The sequence below is a fragment of the Pelodiscus sinensis genome, chromosome 1 (assembly GCF_052426305.1).
Source record: "Pelodiscus sinensis isolate ZL-2025 chromosome 1, ASM5242630v1, whole genome shotgun sequence".
Taxonomy (NCBI): Eukaryota; Metazoa; Chordata; order Testudines; family Trionychidae; genus Pelodiscus; species Pelodiscus sinensis.
Window position 1 is genome coordinate 224,310,369 of NC_143052.1, and position 15,768 is coordinate 224,326,136.

General features: G+C 39.6%; 1 protein-coding gene across 3 annotated transcripts in view; it reads left to right on the forward strand.

The window, feature by feature from the left end:
* NLGN4X (neuroligin 4 X-linked) overlaps positions 1-15,768 on the forward strand; it is a 246,436-nt gene that overhangs the window by 66,001 nt on the left and 164,667 nt on the right. For all 3 annotated transcript variants that reach the window (XM_006114116.5, XM_075915432.2, XM_006114118.5), the window contains exon 2: positions 3,225-4,027. In XM_006114116.5, coding sequence (XP_006114178.3) covers positions 3,556-4,027 — 472 coding nt within the window. In that variant the 5' untranslated portion in view covers positions 3,225-3,555. The remainder of the gene's footprint in view (positions 1-3,224; positions 4,028-15,768) is intronic.

Sequence of the window (15,768 nt, forward strand, 5' to 3'; positions counted from 1 at the left end):
TTGAGTACCTCTTATTTCCAGTGAGTTGTGTCATTTACTTCAATCAAGCAACTCATATAAATGAGTGCTACTCAGTACAAGGGCTGAAGAATTGGACCTTACTTAAATACAAAAATGTGGAATATTTGCAGATACTGAGAACACAAGAACATAAGAATGGCCACACTGGGTCAGACCAAAGGTCCATCTAGCCCAGTATCCTGTCTTCCAACAATGGCCAATGCCAGATGCCCCAGACAGAGGGTTCACAAGAAGGTAATCATCACGTGATCCCTCTCCTGTCATCCATTTCCAGCCTCTGACAGAGGCTAGGGACATCATTCCTACCCATTCTGGCTAATAGCCATTGATGGACCTTTTTTGAAGCCTGTTAAAGTCCTGGTCTTAACAATGTCCTCTAGCAAGGAGTTCCACATGTTGACTATGTGCTATGTAAAGAAAATCTTCCTTTTGTTTGTTTTAAACCTGCTACCTATTAATTTCATGTGGTGACTCCTAGTTCTTATGTTACAGTAATAATAACTTTTCCTTATTCACTTTTTCCACACTAGTCACTTTATTGACCTTTATCATATCCCCCCTTAGTCTCCTCTTTTCTAAGTTAAAAAGTCCAAGTCTTTTTAATCTCTCTTCCTATAGCACTCGTTCCAAACCCCTAATCATTTTTGTTGCCCTTTTCTGAACCTTTTCCAATGCCAATATACATTTTTTGATATGAGGGAACCACATCTGTACACAGTATTCAAGATATGGGCATACCATGGTTTTGTATAGAAGCAATAAGATATTCTCTGATACTCACTGTTGTTAGATACTACTGGATAGATAATGATGTCTGAATATGAAGTACTTATGAAACAAATATTGGTGAAAAGCATGACTACTTATTAATAAACAATTTGTAAAGTGTCTTAGCTAAACTATAGGGCTACGTCTACACTGGCCCCTTTTCCGGAAGGGGCATGTAAATTTCACTTTGAAGTAGGAATAAGACCCTCCGGAAAAGGGCACTTTTTCCGGAGGATCGGGGCCAGTGTAGACGCTCTTTTCCGGCTTTTTTAAAAGCCGGAAAAAAGCGGCGGACATTTTTATTTAAATGCCGTGGGGGATATTTAAATCCCCCGCGGATTTCCCTACGACGACTGGTGAAATTTACATGCCCTTTCCGGAAAAGGGGCCAGTGTAGACGAGCCCTAGAAGTATCCATCTGGATCTTTATTACATAGTTTGAAAGGAAGCCTAACATTACAGTAATTAGTTTATACACACACTCTGAGGAATCAGATGCTAATGATTAAAGACAACTTTTATTCCAAGCTATGATAAGGTTTCAAAGCTCCCCATATGCTAGCATCACTTTTTCTGGAGATTTCAGTGCTCATGTGGATTTTCACAGCCATTCCAACTCTTGAAGAGTAGTGATTAATTAAAATTAGGATATAAGACATGAGGATATAAGGAATGGTTGGACAGTGAAAATCAATTAGGCCCAACATATTTTCCCCCTTTCAATATTTATTTTAACTTTAAATTTCCATGTTTAGTCACTGTATATAGTTCAATTCACATTATATGCAATAAGTGTATTTAAAATTCATTCATATTCCTTACTTTGATAAATTAAGTATTTTAATTGCTGAATGGTGTAGTTTTCTTGCAGTTGACCAATGTTTCAGGTCCTCTTAAATACATTCCCAATAACTTCCTCACTATTCCTCATTCGGTCCCATATTTTTGAACCTATATATGCACTGAATATGTGAACTCCAGTCTGAACTGGGATTAACAAAATCTCTATATTCATTTGTTGAATTAAATATAGCACTTAAAATATTCTCTGTAATTTAACTTTCATAGCATATCTTTATGATCTTCTAATTATTTTTTTAATTTTTATTCTGCTTATTGTATAGATCTTCCAATTCTTTCTGCCAGATTGTTTGCTATTTAAAACTATTTTAGATTATACTTTAAACTGTAATATCCCTGCTTAATCATATTGACCTCTGTTGTCCTTTTAGAGTACTTGTTGAGACTTGTTTAGACTTAATTTGCATGAATTGCCATTGCTGTATTTTCAACAATTTCTTATATACTGTACTTCTTCTCTCTATATTCTTAGGACATATGCAATTTGCAGGTTATATCAACAGACATATTAAACAGGGGCTTATAACACTGATACAAGACCGAGCAAAGAAGTCTTAAATTAGTGTTAGCCTGATATGAAGTGACTTTGTATTTTTCACTGTTCTAACAGCTGCTCTTAATATAGGATTCCAAATCCCCAAACCCTTTGAATGCCTTATAAATATAGTTTCCTGAAGTCAAAAACATTTGTTTCCTCCAGGAAAGATTTAATGAAGTTATAAATCATCAGATCTTTGATGCTACCCAACTTCAATTTACTTGAACTAGCACGTATTTCTGATCCATCAGTGCAACTCAGGAGTAACACCAATTAAGTTAACAGAGTTGCACTATCAGAAAAGCCAGTGTGGGAGCATAATCAAGAACGTAGGTTCTCAGCTTTCTTCTGTATAGTGCTGCTTAACTTTCAGAGAAATGGAATGTACGTAAGCATTTAAAAACTTTAATAGAACATTAAAAGAACAGGATGTAGACCTACTGCAGCTCAAATGATATACTGCCTGAACTCTGTGGCATGCCTTTTCAGCTGCTCTTTTAATAGATAAATTTGCATTGTCAGCAATTTTATATATCAAATTACAGATATTCCTTATTTTTTATCCCTTAATTTTATTCTTGCAGTAACAATAGATAATCACATTTAATTATCATAACAAAAGATTATCTAGTGCAGCAAAATGATTAGAAAAATATTCATTATTTGACTAGAACTGCAAAGGGATACACGTTTCCCAGAGCTGGCACTTTCATTTGAAGGTGCCCTTCATGAAAGATTCAAGGGATTTTTGGATTTGATGGGGGTCTGAAAGTCTGCATCAGGGGCAAGAAATTGGGAATTGGGGAAGCTAGGTTCATTTCTCAGCTCTGCCAGTGATTTGCTCTATAATCTTGGACAAGCTTCTTTACCTCCATCTTCAAAAGGATTAACCATAATACTCCTCTCATAGAAGTGACTAAAATTCATGAAATATATGAGACCCTGGTATGAAAGATACTGTGTACATGTAAAAATATATTGCAGGTATGGTCAACGTTAATAAATATATTAATTTAAACTGTCTCCTTCCTCTCAGCTACAGGCTGATTGATCTGACTGCAATCTAATGGAAGGAATCATTGTGCCAATGAAGCAGAGTGACTACTGACTACCTTCTCCTTCTTGGCCTCTTGGGAAGTACCACCAGGATTAAACCAGCTTTGGAGCCTGGGGATGGGCTTTAGGGACGAGAACTCCCTTACTTGTCCTAACATTGGAATCTGTGTATGGTCAATTGACTGAGGTACGCATCACACTTATCCTTAGGCTTTTTGCTGCCTGAAAATATTACGTGTTGCCTTTCACTTCAGCTTCCTTTGTCTCCCTGGCTGTGGAAGACAGAGGTTCTGCTGATGTTGATATAAACAATGTCAAGGCCAATGGGACTTCTATGGCTGCCTTTGATCTTCACCCCAGTCTGTGTCATGTTGAATTCTAATTTTCTTTTGTGGATAACTGCACTAGCTATAAGATTTACCCTCATTGATGGCCAAGCACAATACCCTGTTGTTACCACGAATTATGGCAAAATACGTGGCCTAAGAACACCTTTGCCCAATGAGATACTTGGCCCAGTGGAACAGTACCTGGGAGTTCCCTATGCCTCCCCTCCAACTGGGGAGAGGCGATTCCAGCCCCCAGAACCTCCCTCCTCCTGGACTGGGGTTCGGAATGCCACACAGTTTGCTGCCGTCTGCCCACAGTACCTGGATGAGAGGTCACTGCTCAACGACATGCTGCCGGTTTGGTTTACTGCCAATTTGGATACCGTGGTGACATACGTGCAAGATCAAAATGAAGATTGCCTGTATTTGAATATATATGTGCCCACTGAGGATGGTAAGTACTTTATTCAACCCCCTATAAACCAGCCCTCCCACTATTTGTTTAAATGACAAATAGCTTCAATACCGGGTTTATGCAATACTTTGTTACACTTCCTACATGTTACCTATTGAACTGAATTTTTTCTCTTTACATTAATTAGATCCAAATTGTATACCAATTAACTATGCTTGCATGAATCCATTTTTATATATCTTTTTGTCATTAAATTGCAGTTTTATTTATAGGAATTGGTCAGTATATGAATAGGTCATCACTCCAAAGATTATGGCAGATGAATTTTTTAAAAAATCTCTCAAGAAATAACAGCACACAACAGACGTATGCAAGTAATATTACACAATATATTTTTAAAGAAACAAATTGTTTATAGAAATTTTCCTTTCTGTTTGCTTTATTATAATACCTTTTACATAATGTTAATTTGCTTTATTTTAATCAGTAAAGGATTGCTAAAGTTCTACAACTTGAAGACTCCATGACTATTTAGCATTGTTAATCAAGTTATGTATCATTCATTCACTGAATATAAAATGGAGCAATCACAGGGTACATTACATGAGAGAAACCAAAGAAAATACAATTGTATATGCTCATACAACCCCTCCGCCCCCACCCAAATCCCTCTGAGATCATTATTCTGCACCAGTCATCAGTACAGCAAATGTGTGCTTTGGTAATATAATTTTGTGAACCTCTTCTATTCACTTTTAATCTGAACGGGTCTATTTTTATGAGGTGCACAGAATATTTCTTCAGATGTGTTGAGTGAAATCAGTTCCCACGGAAGACAAGGTTTCCTCTGATCAAACACCAGCTGACTAATGTTTGTTCAATATTACAGGATAACGAATGATATTTAATATTCCGCTGAAAGCCAATTGTTTTATTCACTGCAGTTACTTACTGATGAATAACTCTACAGATTTCCTTCAGATATGCAAATCCTGTACTCTGTTTGTGTGGGGGGGAGGGGTTAATTTGCACAATTGTGATATTGTTTTTTCTCAGTAAGCGTATTCTGAATATGCAAATCTTGGTACTCTGGCTATCATAATCTCTCTGCTCTGATTGGCTTCTGTACATAGAATTTTTCAAGCTGTTGGCCAGCTATAAATATACCGCTTTAGTTTCCCACTCCCTTCAGCCAAAACAGAATACTAAAAAATGTATAAGATACTGGTGTGGTGGGACTAGTGAAATGGAAAGACAAATGAGTTAGTAAAGGGAAAGTATCTGAAAAGAAAAGGTGCATTCCTGAGGGGGAGGTGAACTTTTCTCCTAATTACCCTCCTTCCTCCAGTCCTCTTTACTTATTCCTAGATATTCAGAGAGGTCTTGGTCTTCGTGTGCTTGTTTATTTTTTGATCCTGCAGCTTTTAATTACTTACTAAGGCAACTCTGTAGGCCAGGGCTGTAAAATAATCACTTATTTGTCCATAGTGGAAGAACTCCACTCCTTTTGTCTCAATATCATTTTAAAGCACAAAGCAGGCAAATATATTACTGCAGTTATTTTGTCGAGAGGAATCTTGCTCAAATGAAGGAACCAGGAGGTACAAGGGGAAAAAGTTAATCAAAGATTAGAAGCATGACAATAAAGATGAGTTTTTCTTAAGTCAGTTTACCTTTTTTCTTAAGTCAGTTTACCTTTCAGTGTACGCGCATATCATATTATTGAATTCATCTCTTTTAAAATGTGAATATGTTAATTACAAATGTCTATATAGTAAATCCCACTAATAAAAATGATCATGTTCACTGTATCCTAATTAAACCTAAACTAATAAACTACTCGGCCTCTGATTATTTAAGTAGGAATATTGTTGCTATCTCATAACGTAGAAGAATCCCCTAATGCCATTGTGTGTCATCTTATCAGCAGTTAGTAGATATGCCCATTTAATTCCATGGGGGGAAAAATCACATTTTTATACAAAGATTGGTTAGGAGGACTAGACTCTGGGGAAAAGGATGGTTATTAGGAGTCCAAACCTCTCCTCCCACTCATAAATGCTACCATAAGGGGAAAGTGTTAGGCAGCTTCTGATACTCTTTTGTTGATATCTGTGAACTTATTAATACGCATCATGACAAGTACAGGTTTGACCTCTCTCGTCTAGCAGTCTCGGGACATGACTGGTCCTGGATGAGGATTTTGGAGGATCAGGGGTGAGCATTTGTGTCCCCCCCACTGCTGGCCCTGCCTTATTCCCTGCAGCCCCTCTGGGCATCTTCTTGCTCCCCTTTCTCCCCCTCCCCCCAGAGCACCTGAATGCTGGGCTCCTTTTCCCCCACTTTAGACCAGGCTCCCAGATTCGCTTTCCCCCACAGGACTCCGGATTCCTGGGCTCTCCCAGACCCCACAACATGCCAGGACTTTCTGATCCTGGAACATCCGTGGTCTTGATGAACCATGGATGTTATTGAACCAGAGAGTCCTGGTTTAAAGAGTTATGACCTGTATTTTCAGTAGGCTTCTGAGGAGAGTCAGAAATTCCCAAATGAATAAATGCAGTTTTTAATTTTTGTTCCATTTATCTTAATTATCACTAGTTAAATTCAGCATAGTGTTTTTCACTTAGTAAATATGTAACTGACTGCTCATAACATGATTCAAGAGAACTGACCTATCTTTCAAGCTAGCCTGTTACCAAATCGTACTAAAGATAAATTGCTTTAAGTTGTAGTCCATAGAATCTGATTAAACACATTACACTTCATTATATGAGTCTTAGCTGACAGAAAAAAAATGTGTTGTTATAGAGACAGACCATGAAATTAGATTTTGAAGTAGAAGTCTGAAAATGAATGACTGAGTTAAATTCACATTTTCAGTCCTTGCTCAACTACAGATTTCTTTACAAGTTCCCTGAAACTGTTTTGTGTATGCATGAAAGGATAGACAGGCTCATCTAAACCCAATTAATGCTCTGACTCTAAAACATTTCTGAATCATTTTGTGTCTCTGTTTTTGACAATGTCAGTGAAAAGAAACTGCTGTGCTTCTGTAATGCATCAACTGTGGTCACATGTAATGTGGCTTCCCCTTCAAAACTATTACCAGTAGCAGCTAATCAAAATGCAGCTCAGTTCTACAAATTGGCTACACAGCATGTGCTGTCATTAGCTTCTTGTGTAGATTGATGTAGCAAACCTAACAATCTCTCCTTGATTATACATTCGGAATGAAGAATTGCAAAGCTTAAGATGCTGGTTTTTTCTCTCCTTTAAATTAATGTAAATCCCACTGAATTCAGAGGAATGACAACTTTGTGAAATGAATGTGAGTGAGAATGGAATCAGGCCCAGTAACTGGGCAGATAATTATTACTCATTGCTAATAAATTAATTTGAAAAAACTGTTGCTGAAATGTTTAAGATACTCAATAAATCAAACTGTATGAAATCTATAGAAGTTAAAAAGTTAGGCAGCAAGGCTAAGTAAATAATAAAATTGTTTTTAACTATAGTATTTAATTAGTCTTGCCAGAGAGGATGAATTTACAAATTATTACTAATAATAGGATACCACTTTTTAATGTTTCTGAAAATAGGCAGACTAGCAATGGAAAACCCTGTTTAAATTGAAATAATCTTTCTAGAAACATTCCAAAGAGATTTATTCTTAAAAATGAAATTTAATTCCTCTTCTCCCACAACCAAAAATAATGCACAATTTCTTCAGGAGAAGAGTACTGGTAGGAACCAGACCAAAGTGAAATATCTAGTAGGCTGTCTCTGAAATCTGTCCATGCTATATGTGTGCATGCACACGTGCGCATGCAAAAGTCCTGAACTGTGTACAGACTCATTCATAACAGTAATGCCTAAATTAGTGAGACTGAAAGAACTGGATGAATTCTGTTGGATTTTGTTGCCCATCATTTAAAGTAAAAGAAGAGAGAGGAAAAGTATCATTACAGTTCTGTATATTCATGATGGATGTGAACAGTAACAGTACGGTGATTTTAACAATATTTATGGATGCTGGTGGTAAACAGATGTCAGTAGTAAAATGCTCTTCTTTCTAATAGTGATTTGACTGTCAAAACTGCTTGTGCAAAATGGAAGACAATGAAGCACTTTAAAGACTAACAAGATGGTTTATTAGATGATGAGCTTTCGTGGGCCAGACCCACTTCCGAAAGCTCATCATCTAATAAACCATCTTGTTAGTCTTTAAAGTGCTACATTGTCCTGAATTTTGCTTCAGCTACCCCAGACTAACACGGCTACATTTCTATCACAAATCTGCTTGTGTTATTTAAAAGTGATTCAATTCAAAATTCAGCTATAAATTTTGCATTAAAAGTTAGCTTTTTATCTCAAATTACTACCTAGGCAGCAGCTATAGGTATCTCACTTTGTCTTATGAATACACAACACGTGTATAATATAAACATGGACATATTTGGCTCTTTTCTGATTACTAGAATCTGTAATTTTCTGCAAGAATACATAAATGTCAGTTTTGAGAAGGTCAGCTAGGGAAATAATATTGAGGACAGTCTGTTTATTGTAAATTCAGTCTGAATATGGGTTTATCTACAGTGGGAGTGCTAGATTGAACAGGACATAGAATGTTAATCGGCTGTGCTTAATCCCTAGCCTTTATCATTTTAGTCTGTGCATGCTGTAACAGGGATTGAGCCTGCTATCATAACTACGGAAATAAACAAAACAAAACCTACCAACCAACAAGTTTGAATTCTCACATGTAAATCATAAAAAGCTGCATTATATTAAGGCAAGATAAAAATATAATTTAAACAGCATCAGCAAGTCTTCCATTTTGGTTTAACTCTGCTTTTTTCAGACCAAAAAAGAGGAAAAATCACATTTTTCTTCTGTATATAGTCAAAAGCACTATTATAAACTCAACATTATTTGATACATGATGAATAAAGTGAATTTCCAAAGTATGTTCAACTACTAAACAACTAAATGTTTGTCAGTGATTAATTGAAAAAAGTACTTAACATCTTTGGGGTGTGAAAATCATAGAATAGAAGAAATGTAGGACTGGAAAGTACTTAAGAAGGTCATTAACTCTAGCCTCCTGCACTGAGTCAGGATTAAGGAAAACCTAAACTATCTCTGACAGGTGTTTGTCTAACTTGTTCTTAAAACCCTCTGATGATGTGGATTCCACAGGTTCCCTTGGAAGGTTCATTCACTGCTGGATAAAATCCTTATGGCTGCATTGGGGAATCCACTCTGCAGTCTCCTTCCTTCACTCAGTGTATGTCTACATTACAGTATTAATTTGAGTTAACTTAATTCAAAATAGTTGATTCGAAATATGCTAATTTGAATTAATGCATCTACACACAAAATTTATTTTGAAATAGCGTTTTGCTATTTCGAAATAGCACATCCACACTGAGTGGACCCTGAACTGAAGTAAAGGCTGGCCAGAACCAGTGCCGGCAGGGCATCAGGTTAGGACTTAGTGTGTGGGGCTGCTGCCTGAGGCTAACTGAGCTCTGTGTTTAAAGGGACCCTACCCTGACCCTGGACAGACAGTTCTCAGGGTTCCCTGCTTGCTTGTCTACCTCAATGAGGGACAGCAAAGCAGTCCTGTCTTGGAGTGCCCTGAGTGTCCACACTCGGGACACCACAGCACTCAGCCACATGGAGCCAGAGCTGCCCCTGGGCACGCTGGTGTATCTCGTGGGGTCATTGCCATCAGCCCGGCTGCACTTGCTGCAGGCTGCCATCTGGGGGGAGTCCATCGGAGAGGCTGTCAGGATCCAGGAGGCCCTGCGGGAGCGAGTCCACCCCAAGGAGCCCTCAGAGTCACCCCGGTCCTCCCCACTGGGGGCTCGTGCCCCATTCCTCCCTCATGTCCTTCCACTTACCCCTCCCTAACTCCCCTTCCTGATGTCAAATAAAAGACACGTATGTTCAAAAATAGAAACTGGGTTCATTGAACAAAACTGGGGGGGGGGGGAATGAACCTCTGAGGAAACTGGGGAAAGGAGGTGGGAAATGGGAAGAGAGAGGGTGAGAGAGGGGAGGGGAAACCTGGGAGGAGGGAGCTGGAAGGGGGAAGCAAGGAGAAGAAGGGGGAGGGGAAGCTCAGGGCCCAGGGTCGGGGGTCTCGCCGGACCAACTTGATTTTCATGCAAACCTGATCCTGGGTTCACATGTGGCCTTTGGTGGCCAGGCTGGAAGCTATCTTTTCATAGACGGCCACATTCCTCCATCTAGTGCGGAGATCATGGACATTGGGGGCATCCCCCCTGAACCTCAATAAGGTCCATGATCTCCACCCTGGACCAGGAAGGTGCCCGCCTTCTCCAGCCCCTGTCAGGCTCCTGGGAGCTGGCAGACTGCTCCTGGGGAGCAGTGGAGGGCTGGCTGCAAGTGGCTTGCTGGCTCATGTGTTGGGGCGACTGGGTCAGGGGCCCTGGTGGCCACTGCTGACTCTGGGCTGGCAGGCTTGGAGCTGGCACAGGCACTGTGGCCAGAGTCTACCCCTTTAATGGCACCGGGGCTGGGGGAGAGGAGACTAAGTTTTCCTGTTTGTGCCCAGAGTGGCCACCAGGGCTCCCTAGGAAGGGCTGGAGGCCCCCTATTTCGAATTAAGTGTCTACCCAGCACTTAATTCGAAATAGCTATTTCAAATTTGGTGTTACTCCTCATAGAATGAGGTTTACCAAATTGGAATTGAGCGCTCCGCTATTTCAAATTAATTTCAAAATAGCGGTTTGACGCTATTAAAGTTAATTCAAAATAACAGCTGTGATTTCGAATTAAGTTTGCAGTGTAGACATACCCTTAATCAGGTCATGGCCACTTTTGCTCTCTAGGAATTGTATTTTCCTCTTCGTGGCTTACTTTTCTGGCCACATATCTATACAGTTACCTTCTGTCATATTCGTTGCATTCCTCTGAACTCTTATCTACTTTTCCCACATCTATCCTAAAGTGTAGCACCCAGAACTGGATGCAGTAATCTAACCGAGGCCTCACCAGTGCCAAGTAGAGCAGGTCAGTTAGCTCCTATGTATTGTATATGACACTGCTGTTAGTAGACCCCAAAATATTAGATTTTTTTTGCAGCTGTATCATACTGTTAATTTATATTCAATTTATTATAAGCCCCAGATCATTTTCAGCAGCACTATCACTTACACAGTTATTCCCAGGGTGCGTCTAGACTACAGGGTTTTGTTGACAAAAGTGGCCTTTTGTCGACAAAACTATACCTGCGTCTACAGTAAGTCAACAGAACGTGGCAATTTTGTCGACGGTGGTAAACCTCATTTTACGAGGAATGACACCTTTTTTCGAAATTACTCTTTTGAAAAAAGGTGCTATTGCATGCAAACTGTGTTTTTTTGAAAGAGAACGTCTAGACTCTCTTTGGAAAAAGCAGCTTGCTTCTTCGACAGAACTCGGAGACTAGACGTTCTTTTTCGACAGAGGCTTTGTCGACAGTATCTGTCGACAAAGCCTCTGTTGAAAAAGGCTTGCAGTGTTGTATGCCTCTGTCAAAAAAGGCATGTAGCCCCAGTGTTGTAGTTGTTGAAGTACTTTGCACTTGCATTTATAGAATTTCTTATGGTGGGATTCAGACTAATTTTCTATTTTACCATATCATTTTGAATTCTAATCCTGTTCTACAAAGTGTTTGAAATGCCTCCTAGCTTGGTGTCTTCCTTCAATTTTATAATCATACTATCCACTCCATTACCCAAATCATTGACTCATAGAACTAATAACCAAAATATTGACTAGTAGAACCCCACTAAGAAATGCCCTCCATATTGGACCATACACCATTGATGATTACTCCCAGCTCAGCTAAACTTGTTTGAAAGCTCTGGAACCATTTAGGACACAGTAAACAGATACAACACCATAGAAAACAGCAAGAGGCCATGGAACTTTGCTGTTGTGAAAGAGAAAAGTCAGAATTTCTTCATAAGTGAAAGGGAATTTAGTATAATCTCTAAACATAATAAAGATATTTAATGCACAGTATTAGGAACAAATCTTAAACAAATCCCAGAGTATCAATAGGAGCCTCTGTTTTCAGCAGCAGAGTTAAGTCCAATAGAAAGTTGCAAGAATCCAAAGACTGCACTTTTACCTTTGCTTAAACAAACAAATAAAGCAATAAGGACTATGCAACGTAGATGAATAAGGTATTTATGAGATGCTTGCTATTATGAAAACATAGTTTTCGCTATATACTGCTATTTTTCATTTGGCAGATATGCATTGTTTTGCACACATCTAGACTGCATCTAGACTGGCAAGTTTTTCCACAAAAGCACATGCTTTTGCGGAAAAACTTGCCAGCTGTCTACACTGGCCGCTTGAATTTCTGCAAGAACACTGACGATCTCATGTAAGATTGTCAGTGTTCTTGCGGAAATACTGTGCTGCTCCCATTCAGGCAAAAGCCCTCTTGAGCAAATGCTTTTGCGCAACAGGGCCAGTGTAGACAACGTGGTATTGTTTTGCGCAAAAAAGCCCCGATCGCGAAAATGGCGATCGGGGCTTTCTTGCGCAAAAACGCATCTAGATTGGGATGGATGCTTTTCCACAAAAAGTGCTTTTTCATGCCAATCTAGACGCTCTTTTCTGCAAATGCTTTTAACGGAAAATCTTTTCCATTAAAAGCATTTGTGGAAAATCATTCCAGTCTAGACGTAGCCCTACAGTTTAACTCAACCTTAGTATATAACCAAATGTGATTTTGTTTTGACAGGCTGCTGTGTGTGTGTGTGTGTGTGTGTGTGTGCATGTCTCCTGATTCTCGTTCTGTTGGTCCAGCAAAAATGAGATTCCCAGTGACTTCTTTACCTAGTATAATGTAGATCAGCGCATGCCTAAGATAGCTTATTTTGTACATCATGCTAATCTTTGGCTCAAGCTGCAGGCTTTCAATAGCTTAGGGAGGCCAGGTGCACATGTGGTGTGCGTTAACATCAGAGAGAACTCCCTGCAGCAGCAGGGCCAGGCGATAGCCAGACGGCCCTGGTCTGGGAATCCTAGGAGCAAGACTGGCTCTGGCAGTGAGGCTAGTGGCAGCCAGGTGGCTTCAGCTGGGGAACCTGAGAAATTCCCAGCAGACGGTGGCATAGTGGCCCTGTGGGAAACTCCCTGGAATCAGCTGGGTAAGGTGGCTGTGGAGCCCTGCCCGGAGAACCTGAGGAATTCCAGTTGGTGGCGAGGCAAATGGGGCAGAGTGATCTATTCAGAGAACCCCTGGTGGCAGCAGGGTCAGGCAGCAGCAGGGGAGTCTTGGCTGGGGACTCCCAAGCCGATGGCTTCTGAGTGGGGCTGGTAGTGGCCAGGTGGTGCTAGAATGGAACTCCAGGAAACCCCATCGGCAGGATTCTGGCGGCAGCGAGCAGCAGCAAAATCGATCCCCAGCCTTGGAGGTCCGGGAGTGGGGCAGCCAATAGAGGAGCATTGATCTCCCCTGGTCTTGCAAACTCCCTGGCTCAGGAGTGCTTAGGTCCTGAATGTGCCAGAACAGGGAGGTCCAACCTGTAGTAAAAATCAGCCAATATTTTGGGCAAATCATGCCATTTCATAGTTTCAAATAATAAAATAGATAATTTCAAATTAGTAAATCTTTTTATAAAGAAAACTACAAAATACAGCATGGATTGTAATACAGAGTACAAAAATAGTCTTGCAACACCATAGAGACTAACAAAACATGTAGGCTGTGTCTAGACTACATGCCTCTGTCGTCCGAGGCATGTAGATTGGACACATAGGCAAAGTCAAATGAAGCCGCGATTTAAATGATCGTGGCTTCATTTAAATTTACATGGCTGCCGCGCTGAGCTGACAAACAGCTGATCAGCTGTTTGTCGGCTCAGCGCGGCAGCCATGTAAATTTAAATGAAGCCGCGATCATTTAAATCGCGGCTTCATTTGACTTTGCCAAAACAACAAATCTACATGGCGCCATTGACGGAGCCATGTAGTTTAGACGTACCCGTAGATGGTATCATGTGCTTTTGTGGGCACAACCCATTTCTTCAGATGAATGAAGATTGTTTCATTTGAAGAAGTGGGTTGTGCCCACAAAAGCTCATGATACCTTGTTAGTCTCTAAGGTGCTTCAAGACTATTTGTTGTTTTTGTAAGTTTTTCCAGTTAAAGACTAATTTGGCTACCCTTCTGAAGCTTTTGAATACAGAGCACAGTAAGTTTCAAATTAATCAGAAATTATGCCAATGTTTTGTCTGTTTTCTAACCTCTTATTTATTCTACCCCCCTTCCATTCTCTGTTTGCCTTGGAAAAAATAATTCAGGTTTATAATTCTCTTACGTCTCAAGTAGCTTATCAACTCACATTATAAATCAATAACTTTCAAAATAAAGACAATACAACATAACCTCTGGTAATGTACTTATACAGCTTTCTAATATGAGAAGGATTATTAACAGATAACAATTACAATACAAAGTGATAACACAGGATTTATAACATATAATCCCTTTTAAACACTCAGTGGCATCAACCTTAAGGGAGGGGTTAAAATCTGTTTCCATTGTGAAAGGTAAATGATAAAACGAGTCCCCTGAAGTCACCATTAGGGTCCAATAAATCAATTACTTCTAATCCAGAAGCACTGCAGCATCTGTGAAAAAGAAAGCATATGGCTGACTTCTGCCGTGAACCCTTAGCAGGATAAAGCCATATGTAATCCAGGTCCTTATTTTTTATTCTTGCTTTTAACTGTCACAAATACCTTCTGACACCAAAGAACAGGACTGTAATCTAGATAAAATGAAATTCTTAAATCCTTAGAGCTAAACTCAGATTTAGCTGCTGATTTCTAAATGCTGTTCTTCAGTTGAAGAGTTACCATTACAAGGCACTTTGTAGGATTGTGGGCAACTGACTATTTCAGGAGTATAATAGGTAGACAGGCTTCAAAATAATTTATTCCTAGCACCATTATAATTGTTTGTGCAAACTGCTGGTAGCACTGAGATATTTTTCTTGGCAACATCTCACATTGAAATCCCGAATCTGGCATTAGTTAATCTGGGCAGACTTTCCAGTATATTTTCTCACAGCCCTATCACTACCTCCTGCTGAAAAGGAGGGAGGATGGCTATCCCTAACACACTATGGTAATCTAACTGTGCTGTTATTTATACATGATCCTTTCATTTAACCTTTAGTAGTGGCATCTCAGAGGTAAGAACAATGCCACTTGGCCGAGGATGCAAGAGAAATATAGGTCTAGGTCACTGGCCAAATTTGCAGACTGATTGTAGCTCATTTGGTCAGAGACAGCCTCAAATGTTTATTCATGGTGAATGTATTAAACCCTGTCAACTGCTCCACCCATTCCTAGGTTTCTTGGTATCCTGCCAGTAATTGTCCCTTCAGGGAATATGTGTTCTCTGACTATAGTTCCAAGTGATACATTATCTCTATTTTACAAACAGTTTAATAGAAATATTAAAATCAAATAGTTGATGCCCATGCCTCCCATCTTAGGTCCATTTGGCCAGAGGCTGTTATCACACTGCCAAGTCTTTATCACAGACTCAGCTGGCAACATATTTGTTGAGATAGCATGGTCTCCTCAACATGCAACCACTCTGAGATTCACCTCTCTCTAGGGGTTTATGGTCTGAATGAATTATTATTGGGTGGTCATAGGTTTATTGATGGAATCATTTCCAAATACGATAGCCAGAAGCTCTTGTTTTATTTGTTTGTTTGTTTGTTTGTTTAT